General features: G+C 41.2%; 1 protein-coding gene across 1 annotated transcript in view; it reads right to left on the bottom strand.

The window, feature by feature from the left end:
* Positions 1 to 18,599, bottom strand: part of CCDC138 (coiled-coil domain containing 138) — a 38,913-nt gene that overhangs the window by 12,513 nt on the left and 7,801 nt on the right. The window contains exons 7-13 of the mRNA XM_066620648.1: positions 18,474 to 18,593; positions 16,200 to 16,277; positions 16,010 to 16,120; positions 14,229 to 14,393; positions 10,275 to 10,391; positions 6,466 to 6,646; positions 2,989 to 3,165 (exon numbers count right to left, since the gene is read on the bottom strand). Of these exons, the coding sequence (XP_066476745.1) occupies positions 2,989 to 3,165; positions 6,466 to 6,646; positions 10,275 to 10,391; positions 14,229 to 14,393; positions 16,010 to 16,120; positions 16,200 to 16,277; positions 18,474 to 18,593 (949 nt within the window). The remainder of the gene's footprint in view (positions 1 to 2,988; positions 3,166 to 6,465; positions 6,647 to 10,274; positions 10,392 to 14,228; positions 14,394 to 16,009; positions 16,121 to 16,199; positions 16,278 to 18,473; positions 18,594 to 18,599) is intronic.

Genomic DNA, 18,599 nt, shown 5'->3' with positions numbered 1-18,599 from the left:
AGATGCTATTTCTCTCACTTCCTTCAAATCGCTTCTCAAAATTCACTTTTCTTCAAATCCTTTAGCTTAATCCTTTAGGCCTTATCCCCTACTAAAACGGAGTCCAAGCATCGCAGACACTCGCCTATAAGTCAACCCCACAGATAAGTCAAGGGCAGGTTTTTAGCCAACAATCATGAAATTTTCTGACCCTCGGATATGTCGGGGGTTAAACTTAGGGGGGGGGTCTGACTATAGTTTTGTCTGATTTTACCAGAGGCCAGATCCTGAAAAATAACCTACCACTAATTGTTACCTAAGAACTGTAGTCTCTAATTTATTAAAAAACATGGTAAAAGATCATAAGATAATTTTTATTCTTTTTAAATTCTGTTCTTCACCACCTTTTTGTAAACACTATCAGAATAAGTGCACTGTAAACTACATACCAGTAAAACAGTGGTTCCCAACTTGGTATTCACGTACTCCCAGGGACACTCAACAGGACCTTTAGGGGTACTTGAAAAAGAATGGTAGAATGGCAGAAAAAGGCAGGCCATGCTCCAGAATGCCTTGCAAGGATCAGCAAGGCAGGAAGGGAGGTAGCTAGTTGGCTGTGAAAGCCCCACCAATAGCCAGTTTTTGGTCATCAATTCATGTAAGAACCAGTGATTGAAAACTAGCACAGTAAAAAAGCTGAAACATAATATGGAAAGTGATCAATCACCCAGAATTTCTCAGCACACTTCTGGTGCAAAACAGTGCAAAGGCAGAGTCTTCTGTTCCTCAAACAGATAAAAAGAGAATACACTGTGATGAATACATGAAGTCTGGGTTTTCATAGAGAGGAGATGAGGGCTTGTATTATTATAAACATTTTGCTAATATGAAGGGTACAATTTATTATTGCCAAGGGATATGCAAGTGAAAAAGGTTGGGAACCACTGTAGGAGATCCATGCATCAAATCCACCTTTAAGGTGGACATGAGGAGAACCATGAATCAAAAACACCTTTAAGGTGTCTGGTGTGTTAAGCCAGAAGCTCTACATACAACATACAACCCATAACACATAACTGAGAGTGTGCAATTCAATTCACAGCAGAGAGATGAGATATTTGCAACCCTTTTTACTCAGAAGTAGACCCACTGCTTTCCATGGGTGTTATTCTTAAGTAATGGTGCACCGAATTGTAGCCTGGAAAGGAGGGTCCCATCCTGGTGTTTCAAAAAACAGACCTGCTTTGCAAGCATTTGCAAAGCAGAACCAGGCTGCAGCAGAAGGAAGGAGAATAAAAGGTTAACTTTGACTGGAATGTCCCTGGAAAGTAACTATAGCAACTAAGGAGGTGCCTGCCTGAGCTGAGCAACAGCTCAGCTGAGAAACAAACTTTTCAGAGTTGAAAGGCTCTGCCCTCTGATTGACCCGGAGATAAGGCAAAATGATAATTGGAGCTTGATTACTTGGAAAAAAATTTCACTATATAGGTGAGTATCTATGGTATGTTCCTTCCGTTGAACTGAACGCAAAGCATGGTTTTTATTCTCACCCTCCTCCTGCCCCTTCCTTCTGTAGTCTCTCTCATGTCAAATTTGAGACTGCAATCTCCTTGGAGCAGGGACCAGTCTTCTTGCCTCTTATTTTGTAAAGTGCCATGCACACTGACAGCAGTATGTAAAAACAGTCAAGGAGAGCAATAAAAGGATATCACACATGTACAGTCATTTTTCACTTCAGAATTGAGGACCAGACACATACTTCATTTAAAAATGGTCTTATGAGTTACTTTGCCTATTGTGAATATACATAAACGCACAAGAGATTTTTAGATGCACACCTAAAAGAAAGTGTAAAATGTGGCAATCATGTGTACCACAAGGATTCACCTGAATAGACAGCTGGAGTTGGCTTTAGAGTTCCTTATCAAGAGTACATTCTACAGCCAACCCAGGTTAATGTGTGAAGTGAGAGGCACATAACCCGTGAGGAGACTTGCTTATGAGCTGTGTTTTGCCAAAGGTTCTAAACCAAATGTTACATAGTCTGGACATTTTGTGTGATTGATGTAAAAGGAAAGCACTCCAACTGCATACAAAATACACAAAACGGCTCCCTTGAAATTAGTGTGCAGGAGGCTAAAGATAAAAAGAGTAATGCTTCCTGGTTAAGATGAAACAGTTTATCCACCTTAGGCTGAAAGCGTGGGATGAGTCCTTAGCACTGATTTATCTCAGTGGAAGATCAAGCAGGATAGTTTGCATAGGAATGCACAGAGAACTTCTTACCTTTTCGTTAACTAATCATAAGCTTTTAATGCAGAATGATTATTCTATTTGGTTAGAGGCACATTTGGAGCTCTTACTAAGTCCTTTGTAAAAGTACAATCAGAAGGAGGCAGTTTTACAGATAGAAGTTATTGCTTTCTAGTAGACTGGAACCAGAAGTTATAGGAAGGTGTCCCTTAAAAAATGAAGTACAGGAATGTTCTTGTATCCATGGCGGTTCCATTCTGGAACCTCCACGGTTAAGTGAAATGGGTGAACACTGCCTCCTCACCCTCTAAATCTGAGGGAAACTGAGCTCTCCTCACCTCTGCGGGTTGTCTGAGCCCAGCAGAGGCTTTTCACATCCACCTGCAGCCTGACTGCTATTAAAAAGAGTATTACTGCTTTTTAAATAGGTATAGTACATGCCTATTTCTTACTACATGCCTATTTCTTTCTCATTTAAACTTGTTTCCATTTGAGTGATACAGAAGTTAGAGTGCTCAGAAAAGATACTACCTTATAGTTTGCCTTTGCAAACATTCCTATTAAAATTATTATCAATGAAGAAAAATAAACTTTTGTTAATTTTTCCTGCTCACCTGGAAGCAATTCTCAGCTACGATTGGGGATTGAGCAAGTGGCTAGTTTCAAGTACATTTTCATAACTGAATACTTAAACATTACACAAAATGATCAAAGTAGTGCTTAAAAAATGTTGATGATATAATTTAGGATACTTACTGGATTCTGTAGTCATCTGAAGTAAACAGTCAAAGGTATTGGAAAGCAGGCCTTTATTTGAAATTCTTATGTGACTCAGTATAATAGGCATAGCTTGGTAGTCCAAAAACAACTCCTTCCCTTCATCTATCTTTAGATCCATGCAAAGTGAATCAAAGGCTTGAGCCAGGTAGTCAGCTAGAAGATACATTAGAATATATGAGAAGTTCGGGTATAATACTGATATAATGGATCCAAAAAACAATAAAGACTGATTGAAGCATAAGCCCTCATAGACTAGAGACCACTTTGTCAGCTATAAGTGTTACTATCTACTTTAATAAAAAGATAAATTTCATGCAGCCGAGAAGTCTCTTAGCATTTTCAGACACATAGAAATAAATGCTTCTAACTCAACTAAGTTTAAGACTAGTCTATCAAACACTCTCCACAATTACTAGAATGTGAAGGCCAAATGCAAACATTAGTGCCTTTTTGACAACAGAAATAGATAAGGTGCTAGTCTCTGTTTCTTTTGAATAGCCACTGTTATAAAGCTTTCATTTCTCCATCCTCAAACACAGTTTTTTATGCATGACCATGGGTTTAAATTTTAATAAGGTGAGACTATTAGAAGGCTAACGGTACTATCCTATGCATGTCTAACTAGAAGTCAGGCCCATTGAGTTTAATGGAACTTGCTTCCAATAAGTGTGTATAGGATTGCAGCCTAATCTTACAATTTAACATAAACTACTGTATTCAGACCCAAAGAACACTAAAATTACAGTTATACCAGTCACATTTAATTGGAAAAGATGTGTCCACTATTTATATATTTCAGGATTTAGATACACACTATACATATTTCTTTATCATATATTCCTTCATCAGTTAACACATATTTTGGATTTTTCAATAGGTCTGTAGTATGCAGGCTAGGAAAATAATGCGATACTGCTCAGAAGAGAATATAAATTGAAGCAATTTTTGAACTTGCAAAACCTTAGTTAGGATGCCCTCTACTGCATTGCGACTTTAAAGCAGAACCTTGTTTTACAAACCACCTAGAATTTTGTCTGTTCCAGCATTTTATATTGCACATTCTTAACTTACGGTATATACATTAAATATATACATGTATACTGTAATATACATTGCAGTAATATTATTGTAATAACTGTACTGCAACCTTACTGTAATATACATTACAGTATACATATATACAGAGTTAGACCAGGGGTGTCCAAACCTTTTGGTAGGAGGGCCACATCTCTCTCTCTCTCTCTGACACTGTATCGGGGGCCGGGAATAAAAAGAATTAATTTACATTTCAAATTTGAATAAATTTACATATATTTACATAAATGAATATATTAGAGAGAGAACTTATATGAATGAATGAAGGTCGTGCAATAGCTCAAGGCCTATGAAAGACCTTACACAAAACAAGACCGGCCTTTCCTTTGCTGCTGCATCACAGACATGAAACAGCAAGCAGTGGAGGGAGCCCTTGTCCCACAGCAACTACAAGAGATCAAACAGTTGCCCTCACACTGAGAGCAGTTGCATCAGGCCAGCATGGGCTCCAGCAAGTCTCCTGAAGGCCAGAAGCTTGTTGGAGAGTGGGGGCTCCCCGAGGGCTGTATTGGGAGTCCTCAAGGTCCGCAAGTGGCCCCCGGGCCGGGGTTTGGGCACCCCTGTGTTAGACATATAACGTGTTAGAGCAGGGGTGTCAAACATAAGGCCTGGGGGCTAGATGTAGCCTCTGGAAGCTCTTTATCTGGCCCTCAGGCATACCCAGCACCAAGGGGAGAGCTGGACTGAGGTGTCACTGGGCAGAAATGTCACTGCTGAAAGGGCAGCCCACATGATAATTGGGCTCTCCTATATCTTGAAAATATGATCAAGATTTGCGTATTTTCTCTTGTTATTTAGAGCTGAGTTCCCAAGTGAGAAAAAAGTGCTTACTTCTGGTCATGACCCACTTAATGACATCACTTCTTGTGATTTCTGCCCAACGTTGCATATACGTAACAGGGACCAAATGTGTATATTTGTGGGCTGGGCAAAAATGGGTTAATGACATCACTTCTGGCCCTCAACAGTCATCATGAATGCTATTTGGCCCACTGTATGAAATGAGTTTGACGCTCCTGTGATAGAGAATAGCTTTCACATTTCAAATGCCTATTTGAAGCAATTTAACAAACAGATTTTAATTTTCCTAGAAGGTGAAGAAATATGCTAGTTACTGTTACTGACCCAAATGCCCATCTCTTGGACACACACTACAAGGACTCAACAATAGTTTAAATTCAGAAAGATGACCAAGATGCAGATCAACCGAGGGTGCAATCCGAATCTACTTTCCAGCACCGACATAAGGGCAATGCAGTTCCAAGCTAAGGGAACACACATTCCCTTATTTTGAGACCTCCATAAGTGCCATCCAACTACAGAATGCAGCACACTTCCCATTACCACCGCTATGCCAGTGCTGGAAAGTTGGTTAGGATTTGGGCTTGAATTTTTTACAGTTCTGCAATTACAGACAATGACTACTCCTCAGTATAGAACTGAATACTTTCCACAGAATCTTCAGAATCTCAGTGTTCATTACTTTCTGAAACCTAAACATCAAGCTGTTATAAATAACAGATGAACAAAAATATGCAGGCAGTTAACTGTCAGAATTTTCCAGTGTTCATGGTGTGATGCTTCTATGACCCAGAAAATGTTTTTTGGGGTGGTGGCCAAATACATAAATATGATCATTAAGAGACGTATTTCTAGGATGATCACAAATGGTTGATTCGTTGCAGCAAGGCCTGGTTGGTCAAGGTTGAAAGTGAACTGTTTGATTCATGTATTCCTCCATCCAATCTTTTGTTTTACACTATTTGTATTTTAAACATGTCAATAAAGGTTTCTTGTCTAGTGTTATTCCTGCCTAACCTCTAGTTACTTTTCCATAATCACACCTGCATGCTACCCACCACTTTCCCCAATACTTTTCTCTCTGATCCCTTAAATGCTTCTGCTAAAAGTATATCTTAAAAACAATTCAAAACCAATTCAAAATCAATGTATCAAATAATTATGCCTGTACTGTACATTTAAAAAAGTCCGCATTTTGTCTCTTTTCCAAAGAACACCAGCAGTTAATTATGTAATTAAAAAATATAGAAACCAAGATAAAAAGAACACCACACTGAGATTTAAAAATTACAGCAGAAACCCAGAGCATTCATGTAAGGAGGGGGAAAAAGGGAAGGCTTGTGGAAACAATGTTTTTCATAGCTATTTTGGCCTACAAAAGTTATGTTTTCCAAAAGGTTATGTTTTCCAGATGAAACTAAGATTCAGGTCTCTTAAGATGTATATTTCATCCCTTTCTTTATTTCAGCAATCATTTCACTGAGAGGAGACTGATTCAAATATGTTTGGAGTCACTATACAAAATACATTATAATGTAAAATATGTGCAGAACTTACCTTGCGTCACTGTTTTGATTATAATTAAAGTTGAAACCAATCTTAAAGGTAAACTGCAGCTCTTAAAGAAAGTCGCTAGCTTTGGTTTAGGCTCAGTAGCATGTTCAGAAAAAGTATACTGACTTCCCTTAGGTACAACTCCTTTAAATAAGTCTTCACCAAGTCTTCTCATTGTAGTAAGCTGTTACACAAGCAATACAAATCAGAAAACAGTATTCTAACAAACAAATGTAACTGAATACATTTATTGCAAAGGTTATCTATAATATTGTCTTTGTTTTAAATGTTTAACTTAGATTTTGAATTATTGTAAAAAAATTTAATTATTGTTTTTAATGTTGTATTTTTAATTGTTGCAAGCTGCCTTGTGTGCCCTTTGGGCATAAAGGTGGGATATAAATTAATAAAATAATAATAATTAAAAATAATAACTTACAAGCAGCTTAATTTAAGCTTAATAATACCAGTGATGAAGGTCTACTAATCAACAAACCAGCCAGTCATTAACCACAGTGCTAAACTAGAGTTGAGATGTTACTTCAATGCTGCAGGTAATGCTGTGCCGTTGCAGCATCAAACTATTTTAGGACAGAAGGTTCAGTGAGTACCCATGCAATACTTACTGAATGTTCATATATTTTTTCTGTACATATTTATCCATTATTAGATTTCCGTAATTTTACACACAAAAATACCACATTTTACCCAAGGTTGAATTCAAAGCAGGCAGGAAAAAATGGAATGTAGTTCAATACTGGCAGAAGGCAAGCAATGGCACAGTGGTAAATTTTAAAATGCAGGAGTTTGTCATGACATCCCCACAGTCACATCTCATGAAGACTACCCAAACACACACACACCAACCTACTTTCAATGTCTTCATTAGAGTGTTTTCTTCTCCTACCACTTATTTCTACTTTGAAACATACTTCATTTAAAGATAAAAGATAATTTCATTCCAAAATATTGCAGTGGGCTGTAACAGTTTAAAACAAGTGTATAAAACCTAAAAAATATAACAATTATCCAAATAAATATAAATGGTATATCATAGTGCTAGCCTCTGTATGCTTATTCAGAAGTCTGACTTGTTCAATAGAACTGGCAGTCCTGTAATTCTATCCCATCCGCTGTTCTTTGGGGTAGATTTAATGGCACTCCTCTCCAGGAAAGAATTTGTCCCTGCCCCCAGTGAGCTGCAGAAACGCTAGACCATCTTCTTTTTCATTGTCCACTCCATAACGAGGCCAGGTGGAAATGTTTAGCTCTCCAACCTTATCTTAATTCCCTTTTTGAGGACTCTGTCATATTGCAATTTTTATTAGCCACCACTGACCCTAACACCATTTTCCAGATAGCTACATTCATTTCACAAATTGTGGCGCCCAACTTGAAGCGTGCCCCTATTTCTTGAAGTCTTTGGTTTATAGGTGTCAGTTGTAGCTTGGAATGTTATTAGCAAATGAATCTCTAGTCAGCTCCTTTAAGTTTTTATGTATGAAAGTGTTCAATGTTTTTGTAACTGTATGCCAATAAAGGTACTGAAACGGACTGGCAGTCTGATCTTGAGTTAGAACAGAGCTTGCAGCTGGCATGCTGCCCCAGCAATGGCCTTTGTAAATGTGCCTTCAGGCACACCGGTAATGGCAGCACACTCACAACGCTGTTGTAGAGGGCAGCGCCAGTCGGTGTTGGGCCTCAGTGCTGGGAAGATGTGCCGCATAAGTGCTGACGGTAAGTATGCCCGGTGATGAGGCTTTGGGGGATGGGGAGGTGCAGAACTGGATGAGGAAAGGGCAGGATTGGGCCCAGGAAGGGAATGGGGATAGCAGCAGACTTTGCTGCAGAATCCTATGCTCCCTCCCGAGTCACACAGACCAACACAAGTCTCCTTGGTTCTGCACTCGCTAAATAGCAGGTGTAGAACCGAGTAGACCAGTCAGGGCTGCTGGGGCTTTACACAGGGTAAGGGAACCAAAGTTCCCTTATCCTAAGGAGACCTTTGGCTGCTTCCCTGACACCGCAGGATACAGCAACAGCCGTTTTGGCACCACTGTGCCTCTGGGCACCTGGGAAGCATAGGATTGGGCCCTTATTCCAAAGTTTTAACTCTCAGGTAAGGCAATGGTCTAGACATTCCCAGGTTTTAGACATTCCCTATTAAGATTTCTAACTTTGCCTCCTATTGAACCTGATGCTTAGCTAAAATCAATTAGAAAAGTTTCAAAGGTGACACGAAATTCTCCTGCTGATGTCAACACTGGTCCTGATGCAGGGTAAGCTCCAGAGCTCCACTCTCACTCTGTTACATTCCTGATGGAAAAAGGATTCTGTCGAAATACCAGCAACAATAATTTTATTGCAGCTTACTTGTCAGTCAAGCTAATCTTTTTAATAGTACTTTTGAAATGCCAATGAGAAAGGAGCTAAGGTGTATTAAGAATTAATGAAAAATTATAACTATTGTCAGTGGAATGTAGCTTTCATCCTCACCCTGAACACATTACATAGAAGTTGATAGTGTTAAAAAAAAATGAAATTCCTTCCAAATTGCAAGTTGGATCTAAGAAAGTATGAACATAAGGAAGCTTGTAGTAGGTGATTCTCCTGCCCCCTCCCCTTCTGCTATTCCCTGAGGGCCCAATCCTATCCAACTTCCCAAAGCTGATGTAGCCATGTCAATGGGGTATGAACTGCATCTTGAGGTGGGGGGGACACAGTCACAGAGGCCTCCTCAATGTAATGGAACATTAGTTCCCTTACCTTGGGGTTGCACTGTAGCTGCATCAGTGCTGGAAAGTTGGACGGGATCGGACCCTGAGTCTCTCCCAAAGTTACTCCTCAAGATCCTCTCAATCAGGATAGAAGTGGCAAAAAGTACTGTTAGGAAGAAACAGGAATTTGCTAGATCAAGTAGAAGTACCCTTTTGTGAATAGTTTGGGGGAGGAGAGGGAAGAGGTTGCGAGAGGCAGGAACATTCCTTCTGCAAGATTGCCTGCGGTTGATTGGATTCAACCCAATATGCTTTGAATTAGGACTCTAGGCTTCTCTGAAAGTTGGCTCCTATTGACAGTAATCTCCCAATAAAAAGATAATGTGAAAATAAGTACATTAATATTGATAGTAATGTAGCCAATAAAGAGCCCAATTCTGTGCTTGGCGGCATGGCTCCGTGCTGCAAAGCACTGTCACAAACATGCTGTAAGGCACATTTGCGAGCCTCACTGCCAGGCTCCCGCCTGTGCTAGCTCAGCACTGGCCTGCAAGGTAGGCAGGGGTGGGGATGGGGACGGGGAGGAGGCATTCTGGGGAGGAAGGGGGGCCGGCAGGTGGCAGAGAGAGGGCGGAGAGGAGGTATGATGGGGAGATGTGACACGGGGAGGGGGGATGGGTTGTTGGTGTGCCTGGGGGAGGGATAAGACGCAGGTCCGCAGAGCTCTGCTCTGCAGGATCCAAGGCACTCATTTAGGGCTGCGCGCCCTACATGAGTGCCTTTACCTTACCGCCGACCTTTTGGTAGGTGTAGTGAGTGAGTAGCCCCACTGTGGGGCGGCTTACCTTACATGGGAGAAGGGGATGAAGGTCCCCTTCTCCCGAGGCACCTCCCGTGGTAGCCCAGGAGGTGCAGCAGCCCTTCTTGGTGCCGCCGAGCCTGGGTGCCCTGGGCACCCCAGGATTGGACTGCCCATGAATTAAAAATAACTCTGGGTCAAATTCAGATCAAGCATATACCATAAAAACAGAATATAGCTGAAAGACAAAATCTTATCTAAATGTAAAAGAACTATTTTGCAGCAATATTTCTTACCTGCGTTCCACTATCTAACTGCCTTATAGCCCAGTAAATAAATTTAATCACATGTATGTGCAAATTAGGATTCACAAAGGGCATCCACTGAAGCAGCTCAGCAACTAGAGGTAAAAACTGTAAAATAAGAACTCATAAGTATCATTAAAGACCTGGATTCTATTAATAGATTCTAAATGCAAGGTAGTTCTTGTGAAAGTCCTTTACATTACCATCATAATTATACATACCTAAAATCTCCTAAAACGTAAATATGTACTATATTTTATCCTTATGAATTTGAATTCTATTAGCAATGTATGATCACATTAAATTACTTTTTATTAATTTCAGATTGCAAGCCATTTTTGGGCAGGGAACATTTATTTATTGATTCTGTCATGCAAATTGCTTTGTGAACCTGCTTGCTGAAGAGCGGTATATAAATATTCATAACAATCTTAATATGTCTGATCCCTACTTGACCAAACAAAGAATCCTTCTAGTCTAGTATTCTAACAGTGGTCAGCCAGATGCCTCCCGAACAGATAAAAAATTTCTGAAATTGTGTAGCCATGGAAAATGCAATTTAAAATTAAATATATGAAATTCATGCTTACCAAAAATGTATGACAAAATATTCAGTACATATGCCTTAGTTTATTCAAAACAATTATAAATACACAGCCAGTCCTTGTTCCAGAACCCCCATGGGTGACAAAACACAGATAACTGACAGCCCAATCCTAAACATATCTACTCAAAAGTAAGTCCCATTGAGTTCAATGGGGCTGACTCCCAGGAAAGCGTGCATAGGATTGCAGCTTAAATCTGCAGGTTTGGAACTTCACCTGACCTTTGGATGCAATTGGAAATGCCTTCTGGTCATGTCTGGAGGAGTTCTCAGGCCCTGAGAGGCCCTGGAATGCATTTCTGGTCACAAAAGGGAGATCAGGTGGAGCCATCCACCATGGGTTTGGAAGCCGTGGTGAGTCAAATCCATGGGTTCCAAATCCACGGATAAAAAGGGCACACCTGTACACAGGAATCGCAAGCTGCTGCATCTAAGGTACCTTAGAGTATCTCAGTTCTTGTTAGGAAAACAAGAAGAGAAATGAAACTATCAACATTGCAGTAAATAAGTGTTCTGATCTTTTCTTAGAAAAAGTAGAAAGACTTTACTCTTATCATGCAGAAACAAATCTTTTTGGCCTAAAAGCTTTTAGGGAAAGATAAACGTTCTTATAAAGTAATTAATGAGATGCAATATATTTGGCTAGTGTAGCTAGCACAGATTTGAGTAAACCATGCAGAGCTTTCAGGTGCGAGAGAGTGTTGGTTGTTTCTGCTGCCATTGCCATGCCCCATCTGGGCCACTTCCCTGGGTCACCCTCCCCACCTGCCCAGTTATACCTCTATTGATTCTGGTGAGTATTTAAAGAAGACATTACCAGACCGTGGGCACAATCCTAACCAGGTCAACTCAGAAGTAAGTCTTATTTTGTTGAATGGGGCTTACTCTCAGGAAAGTGTGGTTAGGATTGCAGCACGTGGCATTTGGATTTCTTCCTAAAGAATCAACATGGCTCTCTATAGCTTTTGTAAACATTACTTTTAAAAAATGTATTTCAGTTGTCATTCTGAAGGAGAAAATATTGCATAAGAGTTGTTCCACAGGTAAAATTGGAAAAAGTTCACCTTTCTACTCCAGACATGCACAAACGGCATGAAGACAAAATTCTTCCCATTTGTCCCTAGCAACTGGGATGCTACTTTTGAATATAAAGGTCCCAATTAGCCATCATTCATATCTACTGAGAACTAGCTTAGTGTAGTGGTCAGCACTAGACTAGGGCTGGGAGACCTGGGTTCAAATGCCCACTCAGTCATGAAGCTCACTGTGAGTCTTTGACTGGTTACCACCTCTCAGCCTAGCCTTAAAAAGAATGTTTTGAGGTTAAGAAGGTAGAGATAGAACTCTGAGTCCTTAGGACTGGGATATACATATTATCTTCCAGACTTCTGAAAATATTGCCACAGTCTGAAGATTTTGCAGTCAACCGACATGCGCATATTGCTATAATGTATTTTTAACATGCATTCGCATAGATAGCCAACAAATTGTTAAAGTGCACTATTCTAACTGAAATCACTTCAAAATTACACTTGTAAGATAGGAGTAGATCCTTTACCACTACAAAACCTGCTCTTTTGTACCACCAGCACAAGCAAAACTTGGAAGCAATCACATGATTGCAGGTCTCTTGGGTGATGCTCCCAAAACACACAATAAGAAGCAGAACTATCAGTCCAGGATAATAGGCACTGTTGACTCCAGGTACCTATTCTATTATTATAATTAACAGTATTTATATACCGCTTTTCAACTAAAAGTTCACAAAGCGGTTTACAGAGAAAAATCAAATAACTAATGGCTCCCTGTCCCAAAAGGGCTCACAATCTAAAAAGATGCAAAAAGAACACCAGCAGACAGCCACTCGAATAGACACTGCTGGGGTGAGGTGGGCCAGTTACTCTCCCCCTGCTAAATAAAAGAGGAGCACCCACTTGAAAAAGTGCCTCTTACCCAATTAGCAGGGGGCTATGCCAAGGTGCAAAGGAGAACTTGTACGCCAGCAACAGCTGCTGTAGGCTTATGAGCCCTTACTTCTGTTGGCATCTACCTAGAACAAGCAGAAGCAAGCCCAATGTCAATTAGATCAGACAGTATTCTGGAGGTGTGCACTGTATCTTTTGAAGATTTGTACTGGTTTTCTGCACAGTCACCACTTTGTTATGGTATGTGGTACCAAGTGCAACCCGGATTGCCTTCTGATGGCCCTTAGGCAAAATAGTCTGATACTGTCGAAGACTATTAATACATTAACAAAAATATAAAGAATGCTATCCTGAGCAGGGCACCTCTATGACTGCACTGGAACTCCTGTGCCTGAAGCAGACTGTTGGATCAAGATGCTGATGTTTATCATGAGGAACTTCTGTACCTGCGAAAGCCAGTTAGTGAAATATTTACTGCAGTTAGTATTTTTCCAGCTCGAACAGAAGGATGTCAACATTTCACATACAACATACATTTGAAATGTGATCCTCTCATACAAGTAAGATATCTGAAATGTTGCTGGCTTTAACATATGTTTTGAACATATTCTGTAAGAACTACTACTACTATGCATTTGTACGATGCTTTCTGAGTGAGCAGAGCACTTTGCTAATATTATCCTGATACAGTACTTACAACAATCCTTTGAGATAAGTATCAGTATCCCTATATTGCAAGAGAGGTGCTGAGGCTGAGAGAGTGGCTTGCCTAAGGCCACCAGGCAAGTTCATAGCAAAAGTGAGATTGAAAACAGGATAAGTCCCAATTCACAGCTTAGCTAGTTCTCTGTAGATAGAATACATAAGCAGGATGCATGAGAGAACTATGTTTTGAAGACCAGAACATAAGTCACAGAACACACACCCATGTATGTACAGAATTAAAGGTGCATAAGTAAGCTTCATGTTCTGTCCTGGATATCACTTCAAATTTAAAAAAGAAACCAAACACAAACAAAGGGAAAATCTTCTAGAAAAGCACATTGGAAGAACAGCAACCTAAAATATTTAAAGTAAAAGTTCACATCCTTCACTGAAAACATTAAGAGGATAAAATGGGAAAGAATTTTACACAACTATGTGAATTCATTTATCTGAGTGGCTTTAAAGATAACCACACAAGGAAAAAACATTTGTATAAATGGAAGTATTAATTATGCATTGCTACACACCTAAAATTAAATGGAAAATCACATCCAGTGAACTTGGATAATCAGTAATCAGATACAAGTAGGAGTTTGGGATTCCCAGTATCAAACTACCTAGTTCATCTGGATGAACAGTTACGCATACCCTAAGAATTTATGCATGATATACAAATAGTCTTGTGATAAAAGTGGTGGGAAAGCTCTTTACCCTGATGCACTTCTCCTGTATGTAGTTTCTGTCAGAAGCGAATGTGCCCGTTAGCTTGTGAATGTCCTCTTTCTCCTCCTCCAATATGAATTTGCTGAGGTGTTGATCTGAGATCCAGTCCATTAATACAGTCAGAAGTTCATAGACATGTGAATTAAGTGGTATCTGCCAACATATAAGTACCTTTCAGGACAATTTTGAATTACAGGTGCAACTTATTTATCCACGGATTTTTTATCTGCGGATTTGTCTCAAAGTGAATGCTGTAGGGGGAACTGAAAGTCGAATACACCTTTGTCTCCTTTGCCCTGTGATGGTGTCTCCCTCGATTTCCAGGGAGCCTGAAACACTGCAAAAAGGCTTTGCCTTGCACAGGCAGGGAATAGCCCTAGCGCCATGGATGAGGTTCCAGTAACGCTCTTGGAGCCCCTGAGCCAGCAAAGAGGCTGAAGAGGGGAAGGGGGAGCGGAAAACCTCTGCAGCCAGAGCACATGCTCTGCATGTGCAGCAAGGTGAAGCTCTCTTTCTCTCTCTCATACACAGGGGCAGGTGCAGTAGCAACAGAAGGGATTGCTTTAAAAAACCCAGGGAGTGTTTGCTAAATTCCCCCTCTCCCCACTGAGATAGTGCAGGCTCTCCTGCTCCAGCCTATGGAAGCAAAACAGCCCAGCAAGCAAGTCTTCCCAGCAAGCAAAGCATGAGATTCAGGCTACAATCCTCTCCACACTTTCCTGGGAATAAGACCCATTGACTACAATGGGGCTTATTTCTGAGTAGAAATGCATAGGACTGGACTCCTAAAAGCTCAGCATCCCACCTGTGAAAGAAGCGAGACAGCTGGCAACAGGGAGGGCTGAGTACAGAATGGAGGAGGGGAAGGCGAAGGAGTAGAGGGGAGGGGATTGATAACAGCTGCCTTAGTTTCCTTCCAGTCCCAGATGTCAGGCTCCATCGTATTTGCGTAACTCTATGGAATTTAGCACAACACGTTTTTTCTTAATCGCGCTGAGGCATGTTCCACCTGTAGTAGTTTCTGCAAAATAGGCCATTTATAGCATGCATTGACTTGTGCAATCTACATTTTTTTAGGCACATTTGGCTTTCGGTCTACATTTTTAGGCGTATTTGATTTGTATCAGCTGCAATGGAAACATGGAAACCTGCCTGTGGATGCTGCTGTGCTGGTTTGAATAAGGGGAAAAGGTTTCTCCATTTGAATTGACAGCATGGATCAAGAGTCCCTCAAAACCAATACCTGGAGCATGTTCCTCTGGTGCAATACCTGGCGCTTGTCCTTCTGCTAAGTTGTGCAACTGTTTTGTTTTGGTTACACACGCCTTTTTAAAACACAAACACACCCCACCACCACCACCACTTGAAGTTTCATTTTCTTTTGCAGCAAATTACAGTCAATAACACAGGACAACTCTGCCAACCGAAACCACTAGCGTGTCTCTATCCCAGTCCCCCCCAAATAAAATAGCAGCATCTTCAATCCATCAACTGCTTTTGCATACACACATTCCAATATTCAGAAGGAGCTCCCACATATGCAAAGGTACCTGTTTGTCTGCACATGTGGAATAGTAAAGGGATAGTAAAGGGAACAGATAATATGAGTATCTATTTCCTTCGCTGACTTTTATTCATTTAAAGTATTTGTTTTCCAAAAGGCAACAGAGAATGAAAAGGGAAGCCTGTTCAAATGCAACAAAAATGTGTAATGTATGTCTTTAAAGTTCTTGCCAGGGATCACTGTTTATGCAAAGCATATGACTTACCTTGTAAGTTTTTGCTGTTGCTGTCACTTTTTCTGGTTTGATGGGTTTACTTTCCTGGACTGTACGGGAAGCTTCTTTAGACTTCTGTATTGATAAAAATTCATGCTTCCTCTGAAACAGGATAAATTAAAGTGTTATGTCTTTTTTCTTACAAAGATGTGAATCAGTAAGAAAAATAACCAAATCTTACCTGTAAATTCTCTAAACGAGCTTGTACTTTTCGAGACTGGGCTTCCAATCTCTTGTTTTGTTCAGTTACTTCACTTAACTAAAAAGCAGAAGAAAATGTTTCAGACAAACTTTTTCCTTTTAAGTCCAATTCGGATCACAAATAATTACTCTCTGGCCTAGCAGAGGTTATATTTCACTTTGAAGATGAAAAACCTCACAAGGGGGCTTACAGCAACATTCAGCTGGGTTCTTTCCCCAGGTAGGGTGCGCCAGAGTCCCAACATCACCACAGAAAGAGCCATGGCTCTGATCCAAACAGACTAAGCTGGGAACTATGTTTACAATACAGCCATTTAGTCCAGCATTCTACTTCCCACAACAGCCAGCAACCTCTGGGAAGGCCACAAGTAGGAGTGTCACCTGGATCCAGCCCAGGTGGCTGGGAACTTCCCAGGAGTAGGAATCTCCCCTGGGGTAGAGACCTCCTCGAGAGTAAAACCTGAGTGCACGCAGGACTGGGGTCCAGCACAGAGCACCTACCCAGGAGAGGGAATGAGGGCCCGCTGGGAACACCTGGGAGGCACGTGGGCCGGAAGGGTGGGGCCAGCCCAAGAGGCCTCATAAGGAGCCTGGAAGGGAAGGAGGGAGGTGGCTCTTCTCCAGAGGAGAGCAAAGCCCATGGACAACTAGAGGGCAAACAGCCTCCCAGTCTAAGGGAAAGGCTGGAGACCTCCAGAGGCAGGGGATGGGGGTCCACCCTGACCAGAGGAAGTTGGAGGGAAGACCTCCCCGGCCCAGGGCCCTCTTGGACCCCGCGAGTGACCTCTGGAGAAACAGGACCGTGGAAAGGGGGGATCGAAGCGGACCACCATCAGTGGGGACCAGCTGGCTGGGGAACCAGCCCAGAGCCAGCTGGGGCCCTCCCAAGGTCAGACAACCTGACCCAGGCCAGCAGGGGGGTATTCCCCAAGAGCCCAGACCTAGGGCCACAGGAACCAGAACTGAAGGCTTGTACGGAGAACCTCCAGGGACCATTCGGCGCCGACGGCACCAGTCGGCACAATATGTGTAAGGCTGTGAAGGAACAGCCCTGATGAATGTAAAGCAGCTGACCCTATTAAACCGGCTGCATCAAACATCTGCTCCTGCCTCCCGTCTGGCGCCGCCGACTGTCGTCCAAGGACCGGGTAAGCCCCTCACGCTCACCTACCACCCCAGGGAAGGGTCCACCGCCCGCCATGGACGTGACAAGGAGATAACATATTTTTCTTCTGGCACTGCTCTCCCCACAACTGGTATTAGAGACATACTGCCATTGAACCTGAAGGCAGCTCATCACCATAACAACCGGTTGCCACTGATAAATCTGTTCTCCATTATCTGTTCTCCATGACTTTATCTAATCCTCTCAACGTCACCCAATTCAGGGGTTATCACAAAATCTTGTGGACATTCTATAGGCTAATTGTGCACTATATGTACCTCCTTTTGTCCAGTTACATTGAATTACCCCTTGGTTCTAATACTGAGAGGGAGAAAATCCTCTCTATTCATTCTATCCACTTCCTATATAATTTTATAAATCTCAATAATGTTTCCTCTCAACTGCCTTTATACTAAGCTAAAAAGCCCCAAATGCTGTAGCTTTATTTTATTAGGAACGTGCTCTACCCCTCTGATCCAGCCTTTTTCACAGCTCTTGCATACTGGAATGATGGTTTCATTGTCCTATCCATCACAAACCCATGACCTCTTTCCTTGTTAATCACTAACAGCTCCAAAATCCACATGAAGTTGATACAGTTAAGGTTGTTACTTTTTGGCCCAACTTGCATCACTTTATACTTATTGACACTTTTTGCCATTTACCATTTGATTGCATTCATCCAGCCTGGAGAGATCCTTTGGAGCTCTTCAGAACTTAATTTGGTTTTATCCATCCTGATATACACTCTAGTAGATATCTTTCAAAAAAAAAAGGTTATTTTAAGAACAAGCCTTGCACTACAACTAGTACAAATAAAGGGCCTCTGCTAGTTTTTTTGGGGGTGTGTGTGCCATTTTTATTTTGGGGGGGAAGGGGCTCATGCAACACTACTCTGATAAGTCAGAAGAAAAAGACATTTTTACTAACAGAAGAGTACCCTTGGATACAGGCCTCTATTTTGGCTATCTCATCAGGCAAAATGATTCATACACAGTGTTAACTGTAAAGCACTACTAAATCTCTCTAAGTATCCCATTTTGTAGCATTTACAATGCTTGTTCATGTGCTTATTAAAGTTATGCTTACCTGCTTTTTAAAAGTGTCATTCAGTTCTTTCAGAGTATCAAATGATGACTTCAGTCGTTTGTTTTCTTTTGTTTTTTCTTTCAAGGATTCAGACAACTGCTGAATTTCTGCTTCATGTTGCTACAA

Source organism: Tiliqua scincoides, chromosome 3 (genome assembly GCF_035046505.1).
Source record: "Tiliqua scincoides isolate rTilSci1 chromosome 3, rTilSci1.hap2, whole genome shotgun sequence".
NCBI classification, from domain to species: domain Eukaryota; kingdom Metazoa; phylum Chordata; class Lepidosauria; order Squamata; family Scincidae; genus Tiliqua; species Tiliqua scincoides.
This window is presented reverse-complemented; position numbering and strand designations above follow the sequence as displayed.